The sequence below is a fragment of the Rutilus rutilus genome (assembly GCF_951802725.1).
Source record: "Rutilus rutilus genome assembly, chromosome: 13".
Lineage (NCBI taxonomy): Eukaryota > Metazoa > Chordata > Actinopteri > Cypriniformes > Leuciscidae > Rutilus > Rutilus rutilus.
The window spans coordinates 2,793,847-2,814,531 of NC_140218.1; the positions used below are offsets into that span (position 1 = coordinate 2,793,847).

General features: G+C 41.7%; 1 protein-coding gene across 1 annotated transcript in view; it reads right to left on the reverse strand.

Annotated features, from left to right (window-relative positions):
* The window catches only part of LOC311302520 (uncharacterized protein), a 747,744-nt gene extending 729,598 nt beyond the window's left edge, over positions 1–18,146 (reverse strand). Inside the window, exons 1-8 of the mRNA XM_084428465.1 lie at positions 17,969–18,146; positions 17,455–17,551; positions 17,105–17,218; positions 5,532–5,657; positions 5,176–5,271; positions 3,252–4,979; positions 1,951–2,022; positions 1,335–1,508 (exon numbers count right to left, since the gene is read on the reverse strand). Of these exons, the coding sequence (XP_084284591.1) occupies positions 1,335–1,508; positions 1,951–2,022; positions 3,252–4,979; positions 5,176–5,271; positions 5,532–5,657; positions 17,105–17,218; positions 17,455–17,504 (2,360 nt within the window). The 5' untranslated portion in view covers positions 17,505–17,551; positions 17,969–18,146. The remainder of the gene's footprint in view (positions 1–1,334; positions 1,509–1,950; positions 2,023–3,251; positions 4,980–5,175; positions 5,272–5,531; positions 5,658–17,104; positions 17,219–17,454; positions 17,552–17,968) is intronic.
* Between the last annotated feature and the right edge of the window lie 2,539 nt (positions 18,147–20,685).

Here is a 20,685-nt window from a genome sequence, read left to right on the forward strand (position 1 = left end):
GCATCCTATGTGAGATTAATCAGATATTTATATTTCATAAACTTAATATTACGACGACTTATCATATATCTGCACAAAGTGCCGTGAATGCACAAGTGAGCTTGACTGTGCTGGTCAGAACGTGTAATCGCTGTTCTGGACGCGCTATTTCTACAACAACGCGCTGAAACACGGCCACTAAACCCAGAGAATACACAACATTTTATTACAATAGTGTTCTCATTATAATGGCATGTATATGACAGTCCCAATTATAGCTATAAATGCGCATTGCTGTTTGAGCTGCGCACGCTAAAGATAAAGATGATCACACACACACACACACACACACACACACACACACACACACACACACACACACACACACACACACACGTTTTCTCACTCACTCACTGTCCTACACACAATTACGTTATGACACGTTACACCATACAGAAGGTGTGTATACTCTAGTTGCTCCCGAGTTCTTGAAGGGATTCAGGACAAATCCATGCACATCTACAGATTTGAGGGCATACATCACTTACCATTTTTCTTTTGCTGGATGTCTATTGTCTATTTGCATATCAATAAAGAATTTTTTAATACAATGCACATTGAATTTGTCATTTCTACAACTTTTATAGCACTTCAATTGTAAAAATTGTGAGCCTGACATATTACATTTATTATCATTAGCACTCCATGTTCAAAGATTTACTGTCAGTTCATCTCTTATACGCTGCTGCCATCTAGTGGCTGTTAGTTGTAACTCTAAAAGTATGGGGAACTGCTTAATGTCTGTTTAGTAATTCATATTTTATCCTTCATTTGCTCTCCAGAAGCCATATTTGAGCACATACACACACACACACACACACACACACACACACACACACACACACACACACACACACACACACACACACACACACATGTAGATTCCTTTAAATGTAAAGGGGAAGATTAAAAAAGAGAAACTGGATCTGTGAATTCTCACAGAATCACAATTGAATTCATATCTTGCTACTCAGTCAGAATCTTATTAACCTGGAGTCCCAGTCTCTGTCACAATAACCATATATGTAATGTTTTAGGCCTATTGGCAGACATCCGTTTAAAATGTAGGCAATGGCATATAAAGAAGCTTTTCTCCATATCCACTTCAGTTTCTCAGCTTGCACTTTAATTATTGATTAGGCTACTTCTGTACTGGTTTGCGCTTGGCAAAGATGTTCAGATATCTCTATGCCTAGTAGACCTACACCAAACGCTCATTAAAAAAGTTTTGCGAAAAATCTGTAATGGAAACGCCCCTAGTGACAGTTTCATGTGAGAGTAACGTATGATCTTACCACAGTTTCTCCAGTTTACAGTGAGGATTCGCCAGTCCAGCAGAAAACAGCTTCACTCCTGAGTCTCCTAGATTATTCCCAGACAGATTCAGATCTCTCAGGTGTGAGGGGTTTGATCTCAGAGCTGAAGCCAGAGCAGCACAACCTTCATCTGTCACACCACACCTGATCAACCTGTAGAGAACAATGACACACTCTTCACTCTCTCAGATCAAAACAGAAATCTTAGCTTTTCTTGATTGTGTTTATAATTTGTGCAATATCTCTTTTTTTAAACAATGAATTCAATATATCAGTAAATTTAACTGTTATTGTAAGAGATTATTATGTCTCTATGTGAGGGAGAAAGATTATATGAAACTGATCAAATGGAATACATTAATACATTACATTCATTAAATATAAATGTTTATATGCATACATTACAAATGCATATATTTGAATATAAATTTCTCTCACATATATCATAAAAAATGGTTAAGTAGATCACAAATCAGGTCAGATAGGTAAGAGCTGAAGTGTGACTCATATTTTTTGTTAAACCATTAATTTATAATGTTTAAGTAAGAACTGTTATAATGTTTTAACAGTGATGCTTGTTCTCAGTGTTACTTACAGAGCGCATCTAGTTGCTGTAACCACAGGCATCAGCTTCTGGAGAACTTCATCTCCTGTGTTCTGTGTGGCACTAATTGAAAATAAAAATTATTTAAAGTTAAAGTTAATTATTAATGCTACTAATAATAATAATAATATAATAATAATAATAATAATTCATATCATAAGTAAATAATACATTATACCTTCCTAAATACCCTCAAATAATTGTTTTAATGAAACACTGCTTTATAAAGGACATGTGAAAAAGTGGTTTTATATCTATAACTGTAGAAGCCTCGTATTCAGCCGTCACTGATTAGTCTCTTCTTCTTCTCGTTAGTGTTGCTGTGGCAGGGCTATTAGTCTGCATTTACACTACAACACTATTATGACACATCAGGTTTGTTTGTCCTGTCCGTTGCTATGGTTATCACCATGGAGACATTTAACTCCCGAGTCGGGCGGGGGGGCAAGAAAAAAGTCTTTTTGTACCTGCATCAGCAAATTATTCCTAGAAATTAAGCACACGAGTTTGTTTGCTTGTTACTTGCTTATTTACATACTTGTTCATTTAATAATTTACTTAGTTTTATTGTCACAGGAAATGATGCGCACAAAATGTGAATCATTGTCCATCATTTTGCCAGCAACTGGTGATGAAGAAAAATTATGATGAGACATTAATTTATTTTCTTAATACTTCTCTTGTATAATAATAATATTAAAACTTAATTTAGGAAAAATACTTCCTATTAAATATCTTTATATTAACTGGCTTTTTTATGAATGCAATACAGTGACTGACAGCCGTCTGTGTCTCCCAGTGTCTTACATTATTGTCAGTTTAGTGTTCAGTGATTCATTTACACAGAAACAAAAGATAACATGTATGCCTTCATCTCCGAATACATTATCTGTGTCTTACATTTCATAATGAACTCAGATAAACTCAGTGCCGACTCGTTTTCCATCAGTTCTTTTACATTCATTAGAATGTGTGCAAAGGATTGTGGGAGATTGAAGAACACGAAGGATATACTTGATGCATCCTTCAAAATGAGCTGAATTAAAGACACAAAATGAAGTCTGTCTTCAAAACATCCTTCAAACTGAGACGGCCTTCAGAGGCGCTTGATGACGTGGCAGTCGAGATATGCAGTCTTACTAGGACACAGCCACGGTCTGAGGAACACACGCAAATGATCTACAATATCCCAGAAATCAGTCTGTGCCCCGTGATTTAAACACCTCTGATCTCTGAGTTTCTCTTTGTTCATAATGTTTTAGACTGTAATGATTGCACTCAGTGTTACTTACCGATCATCTCTGACTCCAATTAATCTGAACAGGTCAAACTCCTGCAGTGTCTCCTCTGAGGACAACAACACAAACACTAAAGCTGACCACTGAGACGAGGAGAGTTTCACAGCACGTAATCCCCCAGAGCTCGTATGAGGTTTAGCTTCGTTCACTAGAGAAAGATCACCCAGTTCATTCAGACAGTGAAACAGATTGATGTATTTATCTGGAGAGGGATTCTCACTGATCTTGTCTTTAATATAGTCAGCTGTTCTCTTATTGCTGTGAGAGCTGTTTGCTGTTTGTGTCTTCAGCTCTTGTAAGAGACTCTGGTTAGACTTCACTGACAGACCCAGAAGGAAACGAAGGAAAAGGTCCAGATGCCCATTTTTACTGTGTAAAGCCTCATCCACAGCTCTCTGATGGAGATCCGATAGGGAAACTCTGCCTCCATTAGTTGGTTTGGTAATCTGGTCAAACACATTGATGTTATTGTTGATAAAGGAGAGATGCACATATAGAGCTGCTAGATGTTCCTGAATGCTCAGATGAACAAAGCTGAAGACTTTCCCCTGACACAAGCCCAACTCCTCTCTGAAGATCTGAGTGCACAATCCTGAGTAAACTGATGCTTCTGCCTCATCAATGCCACACTCGCTCAGGTCTTCCTCATAGAAGATCAGGTTGCCTTTCACAAGCTGCAGATAAGCCAGTTTCCCCAGTTTGACAATCATGTCTTCATCTTTCACTTTCTTCTCATAGTCCTTCTCATGTTTGATGTTGGTCTGAATGAGCATGAAGTGTGTGTACATCTGAGTGAGAGTCTTGGGAATCTCTCCTCTCCTTGATTCCCTCAACATCTCCTCTAGAACAGCGGCTGAGATCCAGCAGAACACTGGGATGTGGCACATAATAAAGAGGCTCCTTGAGGACTTCAGGTGTGAGATGATCCTGTCGGCCAGACTCTGATCACTGATTCTCTTCCTGAAGTATTCCTGCTTCTGTGTGTCACTGAAGCCTCGTACCTCTGTCACTCGATGGACACACTCAGAGGGGACGAGATCCGCTGCTGCTGGTCTGGAGGTGATCCAGATGAGAGACGAGGGAAGCAGATTCCCCTCAATGAGGTTCTTCAGCAGCTCGTCCACTGAGGCTGATTCAGATATATCACACAACCTCACATCGCTCTGAAAATCCAGAGACAGACGACACTCATCCAGACCATCAAAGATGAACAACACTTTATACTCATCACTGGATATGTCCATTTCTTTAGTTTCGGGGAAAAAGAGATGAAGAATATCTGAAAGACTGAGTGTTTTGTCCTTCATCAAGTTGAGCTCTCTGAAAGCGAGTGGAAATATGAGCTGGACGTCCTGATTCTCTTTCCCTTCAGCCCAGTCCAGGATGAGCTTCTGCACAGAGACTGTTTTCCCAATGCCAGCGACTCCCTTTGTCAGCACAGTTCTGATGGGTTTGTCTTGTCCAGGTAAAGGTCTAAAGATGTCACTGCATTTGATCGGTGTGTCCTCTGTTTCTGCTCTCCTGGACTGTGTCTCGATCTGTCTCACCTCATGCTCATTATTGATCTCTCCACTTCCACTCTCTGTGATGTAGAGCTCTGTGTAGATCTCATTCAGGAGTGTTGGGTTTCCCTGCTTTGATATTCCCTCATACAAACACTCAAACTTCTGTCTCAGATTTGATCTCAATGTGTTGAGGACTTCAGCAGGATTAGAGTCATGGCTGCAAGATTAAAATACCACATTATTACACAAGTCAGAGAAGTAAATAGCCATAAATTACAAAACTATTTATGAGACACAGAACATCATTCGGTTTCTGAAATGTGTAAATCATTAATCATGTGTGTGAGTGATGTGTGATGTGAATTGCAGCACCTAAAATTAAACAACAACAACAAAAAAGTCCTGAATTTTACCTGAAACCAGGAAACATGCTTTCATTAAAGTCTTGTGGTTGAATCACAGGCTTGGACACAGTTTTGTTTTTAACTGGTCTGGATGGAAGAGTTGACCTTAAATCAGAATGAAGAGGGTAAAGAATCAGACACACTGATATTGATGTAATTGTGTCATTAACTGAGTAACAGACCAACAGCTTTTACAGTGTGTGAATGTATTAACAATACAACACATAGAGCTTTACACAAGAGCACAATGATGATCATTAATAGACCGAAACCAGCAAGATTGTAACTCATTAAACTGCTGTATATTAATAACAATTTCATACAAATAAAATACAATAAGCACATCTTTTATAGAAATGATATACCTGAGATCAGGCCGTTTGTCTCCACTCTTAAAGTTATGTGGCGGCTCCATAGAGCCGTTACTCTTCATAGACACACAGCTGGACTCTGGGTTTGAGCTCTTCTGCTGGACTGAACTGGGTTTAAAACTAAGTCAAATATAAAGAATACAGACTTTTAAAAGACCACATAAATGTTGTGTACTTTTGCTTTAATGTCTGTAACTGTTTTGCACTGTGTTTCAAACTTTGATTACAATTATTTTGAGAAATTAACTCACTGGTTTAAAAATGTTAAGCATGATTCAACAATTGTACCAAAGCGACTGAGAAAACCGGTAATATTAGGAATTAGGAATTCAAAGCAAACAAATTGAAATCAACTATAGAATTATAGAATTATTCAACTCAGATGAACATCAACCATGATCACATGACTCTTCTCAAAGGCACAATGGAGGACGAAGGCTCAACCGACTAAAGAGACCAATGTTTAGCTGAGCTTTAAAGATAAACCACCTTACTGTACTCTAGTAACGCTACTCTTGCTGTGAAACATCACTGTTCTGACCAGACACCGTGAAGCTTTCAACAAATCTGAAGCCGTATTTATCAAGCCTCTGAGAATTACTCACAAGAACACTGCTAAGAATGGACTTAAGAGTAAAACAACTCTTGCCTCAAAGCTGTGCTTAGAAGTTAGTTATCAAGCATCTCAGTCGTAATTTAAGTGAAGTGTAGGACTAAATCTTAAGTGTCAGTCTTAGAGATGATTCACAACACTTTGCTGTGCCACAAACGGGATTTTGGATGATGACATAGGCATGGACCAATCACTGAATAGATTTCCTTATTTAAGAATATAAGCAGATAAATTCCCATTGAATGGTGAAATTCTTAAGAGGAGTTTACATTCAACACTAATAATCATTCAATAAATAATTTTCAAAAGAATATATTGTGATACTCATTGCAGGGCTGTACAGTTACGGAAAGATTGGTCTGTGCGATGAATAAATGCGTGCGATACAGTTTTGTAAACTCCGTTACTTGTGTTTGTTTTCAGACATGATAACAGTCGTTTTATACTTGAGCTTATGCGATATCACCATTTTTGATCGTGGATGATTTAATGTCTCCACGATCTGCTTTTGAAGAAATATGGCAGTATCACATTCTATCAGCTGCAGTTCTGGCGCTCAGTCCCAATACTGTAAAACGTACTCGGTTCTCTCTAGAAGAGGGAACGAGTACTGCGTTTTATCAAAACGCTACGGGAAAAGTCTCTTTTCACGAAACACTGAAGCAAAAAATTATCCTTTAATTTTCATATATGTAAAACGCGTTGCGGCAGCAGCAGTCAGCTATGGCGAGGCGGCTTGCTCGCTCATTGGCTGCTCTGCGGCAACTGCTTAAGCCTATCGAGCGAGGCCTGAGATGACGTCAGGCCAATGAGGGCGCTTCGCGCCCTCCTCGCCACTTCCCGCCGAAACGGGCGTGGCTTACCTCTATAAAAGGAGCTCGAGAAGGCTGATTCACTTGATTTTGATCGCCGAAGCGAACCAGAGTGAACCGTACGCACGGCAGAGAACGCAGTACTCGTTCCCTCTTCTAGAGAGAACCGAGGTTACGTTAGTAACCGAGTACGTTCTCTTACGAGAGTTCTCTCGTACTGCGTTTTATCAAAACGCTACGGGAACCCCTTGCAAAACGCCGTGCGTGCTGGGATAAAAACACTGATCACCGGAAGCTATTTCAGGCACACAGTGCATAATCACCAGATTGACTCACACAGAGTCAGGGAATAAGGGTGGGAGCCTTAATTCCCTATACTGTAGCGTCGTAGAATAGACATGTCCACAGACGCAAGTATAACATCACATAGACAGGGTAGGGAACCTGAACTAATGTGGGAAATGTGGGTCTTACACAGTTCTGCCCAAGATAGTCGGTAGCGCATTGCGCATGGGTTTCAGCGGTCTGACTAGACGGCTGAACAGATTACACCGACAAAAGCTTAGCCTGTAAGGCGGGAACCTCTAGGTTATAAAACCTGATAAATGTAGACGGAGAGGCCCAGCCTGCCGCCGTACATATATCCTGTAGGGAAATCCCGCTGGACCAAGCCCACGAAGAAGCAACGCTTCTTGTAGAGTGCGCTCTAACTCCCAACGGGCATGGAATGCCCTTGGCAGTATAAGCCAGCGCTATGGCGTCAACTATCCATCTGGATAGACTTTGTTTCGAAACAGCCATTCCTTTGGAACGTCCGCTGAACGAGACAAAGAGCTGCTCTGTCTGTCTGAAGACAGCAGAGCGGGACATATAAGCTCTTAAAGCCCTAACAGGGCAAAGAAAACTCGAGTCCCCTTCCTCACTCGATGCCGGCAGGGCAGCCAGGGAAATAACCTGAGCCCGAAAAGGCGTGTTGAGGGATTTCGGCACATAGCCATGCTTAGGTTTGAGTATGACTTTAGAGTCATTAGGACCAAACTCCAAGCATGCCGGGCTCACAGAGAGCGCGTGCAGATCGCCTATGCGCTTCACTGAAGCGAGAGCCATCAAAAACACTGTTTTGAAAGACAAATGTTTGAGGCTAATAGACTGGATAGGCTCGAAAGGGGCACCTTTCATGGCCGCCAGGACCGTAGAAAGGTCCCACATAGGGACTGAAGGAGGTCTGGGTGGATTCAGTCTCCTAGCTCCCCTGAGGAAGCGGATGACTAAATCATTCCTTCCCAGTGACTGATCCAGCGTTGAACCGGAGAACGCTAAAATAGCCGCCACATACACTTTGAGCGTGGAAGGGGATCTGCCCTTATCCAACAGCTCTTGTAGGAAGGAGAGAACCTCCGTTACCTCACATTCGAGGGGTGAAAGGCTCCGAGCTGTACACCAGCCGGAGAAAACCGACCACTTTGAAGCATAGAGTCGCCTGGTCGACGGCGCTCTAGCCTCCGTGATGGTATTCATGACTCCCTCTGCGAGACCAACGGGTATCCGTTGAGCGCCCACACATGAAGGGACCATAGTTCCAGGTGTGGGTGCCAGATCGAGCCCCTGGCCTGCGAGAGGAGATCTCTCCTCAACGGCACTGGCCATGGAGCGATGTCTGCTAACTGCATCAGAACTGGGAACCATGCCTGGTTCTTCCAGAACGGTGCTACAAGCAGCACTGGGCATTTTGTTTTCCTGACCCGTTCCAACACCTGAGGCAGGAGGGAGATGGGGGGAAAAGCGTATAGCAGGCAGCGCGGCCACTTTTGGGACAGCGCGCTGTCGGTCTTTGAAAAGAATGCGGGGCAGTGAGCGTTTTCGCGGGACGCGAATAGGTCCACCTCCGCTTTGCCGAATCTCTCCCACAACAGCTGGACTGTTTGTGGGTGTAGAGACCATTCGCCCGTAGGAACGTTGTTCCTGGACAGTCTGTCCGGGCCCACATTCAGCAGCCCGGGCACATGTACTGCTCTCAGCGAGCGCAGGTTGTGCTGAGCCCATAGCAGGAGGCGTTTCGCCAGCCTGTACAGGGGTATGGAATTCAGACCGCCCTGGCGATTTATGTAGGACACCACTGCCATGTTGTCCGAACGGACTATGACGTGTTGGTCCTTGATGTGGGGACAAAAACGCGTCAGCGCGTTGTGCACTGCCAGCATTTCTAGGCAGTTTATGTGTTGGAGCTTTTCCCGTTCCGACCATAGGCCGAAGGACGGTCTGCCCTCGAGCAGCGCTCCCCATCCCGAGGTGGATGCGTCCGTAGACACCATCCTCACCCTCGAGGAAGTCCCCAGGCTTACACCTGATTGGTACCAGTCTTTCGCCATCCAAGGCACCAGGGCTGTGACACAGTCCTGATCGACCTTGAGGCGTAAATGACTGGACACCCACGCTCTGCGCGGAACCCGCGCTTTCAACCAGAACTGCAGCGGGCGCATGCGGAGCAAGCCCAGCCGGAGAACTGACGATGCTGAGGCCATGAGACCCAGCATCCTTTGAAATTTTCTGAGCGGGGTGAAAGCGCCGCGGCGGAAAGACATCGCCGCGCGCTGAATGTTCAGCACGCGCTGTGGCGACAGCCGCGCTGTCATAGACTGTGAGTCCAGAACTATACCCAGAAACGGAATCGTTTGGCTGGGGTTCAGTGAACTCTTCGCCCAAATGACCGTGATACCAAGATTCTCGAGGTGATCGAGTAAAATGGCTCTGTGCTCTATGAGCTGAGATCGTGATTGGGCTAGGATCAACCAGTCGTCCAAATAGTTCAGCACTCGCATGCCTCTGAGTCTGAGAGGAGCGAGCGCTGCGTCCATGCATTTCGTAAATGTACGAGGTGCCAGGGACAAGCCGAAAGGCAGGACTGTATACTGGTATGTCTGACCCTCGAAGGCAAATCTCAAGAATCGCCTGTGATGTGACGCTATCTGTATTTGAAAATACGCGTCCTTCAGATCTATCGACATGAACCAGTCTTCTCGGCGAACATGCGCGAGAATTTTGCTGGTTGTGAGCATTTTGAAACGGCGTTTCACTAATACTCTGTTCAGTCGTCTGAGATCCCGAATGGGTCTGATACCGCCGTCCTTTTTGGGGACTAGAAAGTATCTGCTGTATATCCCCTGTTCGCTTTGAACTCGGGGAACAAGCTCTATCGCCCCTTTGCTTATCAGTTTTGATATTTCGGCGCGAAGTAGGTGTGCTACATTCAGCGGAACCGAAGTTTCGACGCGCGCTGTGAAGCGCGGAGGGCGTCGACAAAACTGTAGCGAGAAGCCTCTCTTTATAATGCCTAAGACCCAGTCCGAAACCCCTGGAAGCGCTGCCCATGCATCTGCATGGTTGGCTAAGGGCCGGATACAGAGCGCGCTCTGTTCGCCGTGCGACAGAGGTGCTATGGGGCTCACAAACATAGGCGTTATGCCTGCGGCATTTGAGGCGGGGGGCGCGCTTAATACAGCGGGCGGAGCGCTCGCCCTCGACCTTACAACAGTGTTTGGCTGAGTGAGGGGGGGCTGCACGAGTCCCGTGGGACTCATGTGTGCGAGTAGATGTGGGCTGTGAGCGGGCACATTTACTGCTTGGGGCGCGCTGCCTGTGTAAGCAGCGCGCGCGCTGACAGGTCTCGTTTTTACAGAGAGCCTGTGATCTGATAGACATAGTGTTCGTGGGCACTGAGTAGTGGGCACTTTTACTATGTGGGGAGCGCAATCGACCTGAGTCGATTTTATTTGCGCGAGCCCTAAGTGCAGGGCTGTGCTTGTGTGTAGGGATGGGCACTGAGAAGTGGGCATCGACACTACATTTATAGCACCATCGGCCGTGGCCGGGACACCAGAAATACCGTGAGTAAGTGTGGGCGCGGGAGAGCGGGCACAGTTACTGCAATGAGTGCACTGTCTGTCTGAGCAGAGTGAATGCACACAGGTTTCGTCTTTACAGAAACCACAAGGCATGCAGAACATAGTGTTTGTGGGCACTAGGCAGTGGGCACGTTCACTATGTTGCGTGCGTGATCGACCCGAGTCGAATATATGAGCGCGGGCCCTGTGTGAAGGGCTGTGCTAGTGTGTAGGGATGGGCACTAGCAGTGGGCATCTTCTCTACACATATAGCATCATCGGCCGTGCTCGTGGGCAGCAAAAAACACGTCTGCAGTTGCCTCTCGGGGAACAAACAGAGTGATTTGCATTCGGCGGCATAAATATTTTCTGCCGGTCGGCCTGGGGTTCGAACCTCCGATCGCCCGCGTGCAAGTCTAAGAATCTACCACTGGACCACAGTGAAGATACATTGACAAAGTCAGCGCGAGTATTATCCCCACTGGCGTTTGCTTGTCAGGCATGTACCACGTGCTTGTGGGCAGCAAAAAACACGTCTGCAGTTGCCTCTCGGGGAACAAACAGAGTGATTTGCATTCGGCGGCATATATATTTTCTGCCGGCCGGCCTGGGGTTCGAACCTCCGATCGCCCGCGTGCAAGTCTAAGAATCTACCACTGGACCACAGTGAAGATACATAGACGGCATGTACCACGTGCTCGTGGCCAGCAAAAAAACACGTCTGCAGTTGCCTCTCGGGGAACAAACAGAGTGATTTGCATTCGGCGGCATAAATATTTTCTGCCGGCCGGCCTGGGGTTCGAACCTCCGATCGCCCGCGCGCAAGTCTAAGAATCTACCACTGGACCACAGTGAAGATACATAGACAAAGTCAGCGCGAGTATTATCCACACTGGCGTTTGCTTGCAGGCCTGTACCACGTACTCGTGGGCAGCAAAAAACACGTCTGCAGTTGCCTCTCGGGGAACAGACAGAGTGATTTGCATTTTCAGAACGCCTGCAAATGTGAGAAGAGTGGAAATCGCCCAGATTCAGCGGGGCTGAAAACACTCCATTCTCTTTCGCCAGTGACGCGCGGGAACCGTAGAAACGGTGTTCGGTTGCAGGCAAGCGGGTACTACGCGCTCGCTGGCTGCAAAATGCATCTCTGCAGTCGCCTTCAGGGGACTTACAGAGCAAAGCATTGGCGGCATAAATATATATGCCGCTAGACCGGGATCCGAACCCCGGTCTCCCGCGTGGAGACACTATAATTCCACCACTGAGCCACAGGGGGATACAGGCTTTGAAAGCGGCGTCAACATGTATTCTTTGGCGTTTGCTGGCAGGCAAGCGTGTAACAGACTCACTTTCTGCAATAATATTTCCAGTCGCCGAACAGGGAACTGAGAAATGTGAGAGAAAAGAGGGGACTAAGAACTAAGAACACTCTTTTCTCCTTCGCCGGTGAATGACGCGTGCAGAGGCAGGGTAGCTTTTCTTGTAACGTAAAGAAAAACTAATCCCGCCGTCCGCTTCCAGGAAGGGCAGCCTCGGAAAGGATGCCTGGCGAGTCCTCAGAGTCACCGTAGGCAATTGGCTCGGAGCGAGCGCGAGCGCTGCATGAGAAGGCGTCTTGAAAAAGACGCAGCTCTTTTAGGGGTGAGTGTTGCAGCGAACACACACACACACACAGAAAACAGAGCAATAGCAATAAAGGATATAGGCGTCGGAAAGCGCAGCAGGTACGGCTGTAGAAGGCGGCGTTGGCCAGCGGCTTCGAGGGCTCGTCCCGCTGAAGTGCTTGCTTCAAACGACGCTTGCTTCCGTGATCCAGCGATGCGTGCGCTTCGCTGAAGAGATTAAAATCAAGTGAATCAGCCTTCTCGAGCTCCTTTTATAGAGGTAAGCCACGCCCGTTTCGGCGGGAAGGGCGCGGAGCGCCCTCATTGGCCTGACGTCATCTCAGGCCTCGCTCGATAGGCTTAAGCAGTTGCCGCAGAGCAGCCAATGAGCGAGCAAGCCGTCTCGCCATAGCTGACTGCTGCTGCCGCAACGCGTTTTACATATATGAAAATTAAAGGATAATTTTTTGCTTCAGTGTTTCGTGAAAAGAGACTTTTCCCGTAGCGTTTTGATAAAACGCAGTACGAGAGAACTCTCGTAAGAGAACTCACATCACATGTTAACGCAGCGCTAGAGTTACACTCACAGGACTCTGCACTAGAGATGGCTCGATCCCACTATTTTGGTTTCGGTACGGTACCAGAACCTAATACCTCGGTATCGATACTAAATCAATACCACAGCTAACAAATAACTAGCCTCAAAATTGAAGTGAGTTGAAACAATTTGATTAAAAACACTGCTTGAAACTCTGCTGTATCGAATGTGCAAACAAAAAGTATCAAAATGTTAAGAAAAAATAACTAAAAGACAGTCAGGGAACATACAATAGGTTAAATTTTGATTTTGGGGGGAAAAAAACTGAAATGATACAATTAAAATAGGTTAATATCTATAATAATTGATTAATATAGAATAATAATAGAATACTGAAATGACATGTAAACCATTAGCTGTCATGCATCATCAGAGAATTATCAACATTTATAGCATTTATTCATCTTGGTTTGATTACTGTTTGGTTTGTGTTTGGGTTCATATTAGTTTAATGCATTGCATAATGTTAACATGCCAAACATGTATTAGTATGTTTAAATAATAATTACTGATTGATCTAGATTAATAAATGCTAAAATACTGTTAGGTCAGGTTACCTAATGAATGTTGACAAATGTATCTGAAATGTAAAGTGTTATTCTAACATTCATATTAGTAATATCCATATATTACTATTACTCTCTCTCTCTCTCGGCTGATTCCTCTAGGGGTCGCCACAGCAGCAGTGATGCCATTCATTTTACTATCACTAATACTACAATTAATATCACTAATCTCTTTATTCATTCAAAGTGCAAAAATGATGAGACCTAAACTTCATTGGTTCTAGCGTGTCATGCAAGCACATTTGAGCTTTCGTGTTTACCGTGTCATATTTAATTGATAAGCTCTGATGTAACTTATGTGCGCTGATCAGTGTTGTGAATAAAAGTCTAAATGAAATCAGTTGAATGACGGACTCACCTGTCGATCTCTGAACTCTTTGAACAAGTCAGGATGAGCAAGTGACAGTGCTTAGCCAGATTTGATGTGTTGCCTCCCGTGGCTAATTTAAAGCAGCGTTTGTGGAGTGGTGCATTGAGGTCTGTTGCTTCACCTTTCTCATTACTTTTGTAGGCAAAGTAATGCCATATTTCACTCCTACTGCTCTCTTTATTTATTCATTTCGGGCGTGTAGAATGAGCTTCATCTGTTTGATCCATCGTGTTCCTCTGTTGTCACCGTTTGCCGGTTTTGCGTGACCCGCGTCAGTTTGGATAGCGCACTGCCGCCTAGCGGTGAACTTCGAAACAGCAGCGCATCAAATACCGAATTGAGCAAAATTATGATATTGTACCGTTTGAAATATAATATATACCAGTATTTTTGCAGTACCGGTATACCGCGCATCCCTACTCTGCACTTATTCGCAATCACAAAAGGTCATTATTTGCTCGTGCTTTAAAGTTTTGCCAGGTAAACATTTCATTAGCGTTCTGTTCTGACATGATGAATTCCTGAATGAATCAGCCGTTTGTAGGGCCCTATAATTTACATTTACATTTACATTTATTCATTTAGCTGACTTTTACAGCTTATATGTCAATTGCTGTCAATTATATGTCAATTGCTTATATGTCAATTGCTTATATGTCAATTACAATTGCTATATATGTCAGAGGTCACACGCCTCTGGAGCAACTAGGGGTTAAGTGTCTTGCTCAGGGACACATTGGTGTCTCACAGTGGATTCGAACCCGGGTCTCTCACACCAAAGGCATGTGTCTTATCCATTGCGCCAAATATTTGGGTAAAGACTTGTAGCAGCAGGTCTCTTAAATCTACCCAAATGTCTGTAAAAGTCACCTGTGAGAGCGTCGGATCCGGGGGCTTTGTTAAGAGAGAGGAATTGGCAAATTAACGCAGAATCTAGTGTTAAAGTGTTATTGCGCGGAAGTTGACATATTTGCAATAAAATTGGTAACAGCCCTTTAGCATCTTATTATTCTATGAAATTTAAGAATTTTAAATGAAAGATGACGCATTAGGGAAGCGATTAGGGAAATAAGCGATTAGGGAATCGATTAGGGATGAGGGAAAAATGCCCTTTATAAAGGTTAAAATATCATGAATATGCCGATTTATATATGTCAAAGCTGACTGAACAGTGATGAGAATATTGATTCAGAATAAATTACATATAATTATTTATAATTTATCAGAATACATTTTTTTTCCTGGACAAACAAATGTTTTTACTCGGACAAGTGAATGACCGAACTGAGGACAATCAAATGAAAAGGCTTAATGTTGAGACCTGATAAATTTTTTATTATTATTCATTTATTTACCCTTGTCTTAACTTGTCTTTAGGAAGCCATACGTTACAGTGGCAAGCATAACTTTGTGAAAGCTTTGTGGGTGGTGGACAGGGTTTACATTAAGACAGGAGTATGCCTTAATCTAGTTAATCGTGCATTTCTTTTCTTTTATTCCAGAGCTGATGTGTGCAGTTTTTATATTGCTTGCATTAAAATAATTTTCTCGTTTTGCTTTTTAATTGCAGTCTTTTTCTTCTGCCATTCATGCTTATCAGCACCATGCAATCTTAAGCTTTTCTTGGTTCAGCTGCACACAGTCTGAAAAGGGTTTTTGGCAGTTTGATAGAATAAAAGAGGCTTTCTAAGAGCCATCGTTTAAGCTGTTGACTTTTCTACCTTGAGAAAGAACGTTAAACGAACAACCAATGATGAACCACGAATCAAACCAACCACTGGAGTCACATGGACTATTTTAACAATGTTTTTACTACCTTTCTGGGCCTTGAAAGTCGCAATGACGTTGCAGTCAGTGGAGGGACAGAAAGCTCTCAGGTTTCATCAAAAATATCTTCATTTGTGTTCTGAAGATGAACAAAAGTCTTACGGGTTTGGAACGACATGAGGGAGAGTAATTAATGACAGAATTTTCATTTTTGGGTGAACTAACCCTTTAAGACTAAAATGACAATTGGAGAAGCTTGATAAATACGGGCCCTGAACCAGCAGTTAAAAATCCACTCAGTTTTACACCTACTCAGGGGCGGTTCTAAGGTCAGTGGATATTCGGGGCTTTAGCCCAACCTAAAATTGGGTATTTTTATTTAAAGGAATTAATTAACTATAAAAGCGATTTAAGGGAATAATTTAAGAAAAAGAAAGGCTTATTGTATTAGTGAAATAATTGTAACTATTTGCAAATAATATTTTATTTTTAATTATGCATGCATTGTCTCTAAATGAATCAAGGAAATTATAGCATATTTTCAATTCAAAAAGGCAAAATTCTATAAAAAATTTTTTAAAGTTGAGTAATTTGCGTCACCAGATACTGTCGGTAGTTGAACATTTCTATTGTAAAACAGTCAAATATTAAATGTTTTCCACTTACATTTTACCAGGCATTCGTTCACTTATTTAATCATTTTAACACTGATGAGCGAGACCGCTGAACTTTTAGTCATCCTAACAACAAACAGAGCGGTGCGTGATGGAGCGCATCAGAGCAGCATCAAGAATATCAAATACATTGCAGTGAATCTCTTATTTGCATCTTAAGTTTATTGCCAATAATAATGACATGTTTGCGAAAGTGTAGAACTCGGTGAGCTAGCACAAAACACATCTTCAGCACAGCGACTCATTTAAACGCCTCTGATTGGCCGATGCTTTCAACAGACATGTCTGTGATTGGCTACAATGCTCAACGCTGCAAACGCACGTCGTAAGTATCTTTAATGCAAAGGGAAAAATATAAATAAAACTGTAATATGCACTTTTCATGTTAATCGCAGCTGCTGTAATCTTATTCACGTTTGTTTTTCTGATTAATTGTTTTGCTCTATGAGAAAGACAAGGTAACAAAATATTTGGGGCTTTACTAAAAACATTCGGGGCTTAAGCCCCCTTAGCCCAGCCCTAGCGCCGCCCCTGCACCTACTCCATTATATAAAGGTGGAAAAGATCTCAGCTTACATTTACTCGATGTCATTGCTAGTATTAGACTGACTGACTGAGAAAAATGATGATTCTAATTCAAAAGTGTCGCACTATAAGCACATCTTTTATAGAAATGATATACCTGAGATCAGGCCGTTTGTCTCCACTCTTAAACTTTATTGGCTGATTCATAGAGCGGTTACTCTTCATAGACACACAGCTGGACTCTGGGTTTGAGCTCTTCTGCTGGACTGAACTGGAACAGAGAACAGATTCAGTTTAATCCTTTAGATTACTGTGAATACATTTATCCTGCATCAAAAAGTACTTTGAGGAAACAATTATCATTTTACTGAATATTTCATTTTAGTAAAAAAAAAAAAGGCAAAAAAATCTTCTTTTTTCTGTAACTGTCTTTAATCTGTTTGTGTTTGTGTGTGTGGAGGGGTGGAGGTGTGGGGGTAATGGTAATGTAATGTTTGTTGAAAGTACCTGCATCCTGGAGAACAATCTCCATCTCTGGATCCTTGTGAATCAGCCATGATGAAGCTGCAGGAGAATCTGATGAGTTTGATCTCCTCCACTGACTCTGAATGAAGAAACATTCACACACTAAATTAAATGATTAAATTAAACAACCTTCATAATTTAGCTGAACATATCTGGAGTGTGGGAGAAAAGGATCATGTGACTGCGTTAACTCAAGCTCACACACACAAGTCGACCGTTGATGTTCGGGTGGAAAAGAAAACAAACCCCGACACACATCGACACACACTGATCCGATACAAAAAAAAAAAAAAAAAAAAATTGTTTGTTGACGTTTGTGTGAATTGGCCTATGTGTGTTTACACATAAGCTAAACTTCTGGAGAATCACAAACATCACGAAACACAAAGGAAACATTGAAGTGTAAAATTAAAAACCTTTATTTAAGATGTCATATCACGTAAAATGTCCTCCAGAGATTCATATTAATATGAGAAAGTCACACATGAACACTCACCTTGATCAAACTTTTACAAGATACAGGATCTCAAATCCTCCAGCTTTAACATCATAAAACTACACTTAAATCCCTTTATAATGGCTGATAAACACTTTGATGTTCTGTTTTTTCCGTGTCGTATTTCGCATTTCTCCTGCTTAAAATGGCGACAGGAAAACTTACTTTCACTTTCTATTTGTGACGAGAGAGAGAGAGAGAGAGAGAGAGAGAGAGAGAGAGAGAGAGAGAGAGAGAGAGAGAGAGAGACGCAAACAGAGTATGGCAGGCGATCGGGGTCAAAAGTCTTTAAACGAAACGCGTGATTTTGACCGTGTCAACTATAGACTGTAAAAAATATCCTCATGCTTGGAAAATTTTATGTTCACAAATCAAAATATCTAAAGATGAAACCAATGTTCTGTGCATTTCATGGTGAATTTGTTTCTTATACAAAAGCCCTCAAAGTGATAAAAAAGAAAAACTTATTTTTTCCACCATAGAAGAATATGATTTAAAAGAAAAACCTTAGCCCCTTAATTTTATTTATTTATTTTTTGTTGTTGTGTGTATTAGTGGTTCTTTCATGCACCTGTCTTGTATGTTTTTTTTTTGTAAAGATTTATTAATATTACCATATTGTTTATACATGAATAATTGTTCAATAAAAAAATAAAAACAGACTGTAAAAAAATATGGACGCCCCTTCGCTCTCTTCCACTGGTGAGAAGTGAAGCTTTTTTTTTTTTTTTTTTCAGAATAAACTTTAATCCAAAAATAAACAAACAACAATACGAAATTTGGCAGCCCCTCACGAGACTGCTGCATAAACTAAAACAAAATAGCCTATACATGTCCGGGCCTGGTCACCTTTCGTCCTTTTTAATTTTTTTATTGAAAATATCAATTTAAGTTTTATAAAATCCGTTTCTTCAGAATAGGACACAGAGAAGCTATAGCCAGAGGGAGCAGCTCTTAATACAAACAGGAAATATAGATGTAGTCTTAGTAACAAAAATAAGGATGATTTATAAAAGGAAAATAAACATTCATATAAACAAATTTAAATAGAAAAAAAAAAACGTAAGAAATTATAACATAACATGAGGGGAGAATTCAGTCATTGTTCAGCTATTAACCTCAGCTGGGACTAGGGTATTTTAGGGTATTTTAGCTGATATTCAGCTGTTTTAGGGTATTATATATATTTTTGTGCTTTAGGACCTTTCAGAGTTTTGAAGGATTTCATATACAGTTTAAATTCTTTTTTTTTTTAAAACAAATTTGGGAGATGATTTCACAATTCTACATTTGTGAATGAAGAATTTATCTAGACACACAGTTGTATTAGTCCAGAGCTCATCACCCTTGCTTTGCAATATCAATCCAAATGTTATGTCGGCACTGGAGACAGAGTTTGGGAATGAAGACATCTGTTGCTTAACCCGTTTATGTATATCACACCAAAATATCTGTATCACATTACATGAGAAAAACACATGGTCCGTAGTTTCGACATCATTTTCACAGAATGCACATGTATTATCATCTGTACCAAAGCGACGTCTCAGTAATTCTTTAGAGGGGTAAATGTTGTTCATTACTTTGAAGTGCGTTTCTTTCACTTTAGGAGGTATAGGGAGTGTTAGATACATTGTTCTTAATTTAGTGATTGAATATTTATCACATTTTTGTAGGATGTTATTTTTATTTTGCCTTTTAGGGTAAATATAATCAATAAAACAATTTCTAATAAAGTGGTTAGTGCATTTTTTATCCAGAACAAAGATCCCTTGAATTGATAGTGGGGCCAATTGTGGTTGTATCGGATAATATGCCAAAATGTTTCTTGTTAGAAGGACAACTTGGGCTAGTGCTTTATGTAATTTAGTAAAGTCTGATTTTAAGGGTTTGAAATTATGTTTGATGGAAAATTGTCCATAATTTAACAACTGTCCGTCGATATCCATTAAGTCGGCTATGGACCATATATTTCTCCCACACCAATCCTCAAAGAACAGAGATGTGTTGCTGTGCAAAATATATCTGTTGTTCCAGAGTACAGATGTGTGGCGTGAGAAGTTATGCACGTATAACATTTTCCAGTACAAGAGTATTTATCAGTGAAACTCTGACAATGATATAGGTAATTTGTTAACACTAAAGTCCGCTCTAAGAAGAAATTCTAATCCTCCAATTCTCTTGAATAAGGTCTTGGAATACAATACCAAAAGGAGTTGCTGTGTTTGATCCAAGATTTTAACCAGTTTATTTTTAAGGTTCCATTAACCCTCTGGGGTCTGAGCTGTTTTCTGGGCCCTGGAGGTGTTCTGACATGCTCTGACATTTGTGCTTATTTCTGTTACTTGTGACATTTTCATGGCTAAAGTCTAATTACACTGTATTCAGCACAAACTCTGCTACAATAATATATCAACAGCATGTATGTAAAAGTTTGTAGTTTTGAGATAATGACATTTATGCGTGGTTTGTGAAAATACAAAAAAAAATTCTCACTGAAATAAGGTCATGAAACCCATACTTATTATTTCTTCACAAGACTTTTGAAAATTGTATGACGTAGCCTAGAATATTTGCTCTAAAACTATGTGAAAATCACCCTGACTGCTCATTCAGAGAAGACAATATATTGATTAAAAATTTTTACGACGTGTTTTGTGTGAAAAAGCAATATGCGAAGGGGCGGATCATCTCATTAATATGTAAGGCTTTTTACA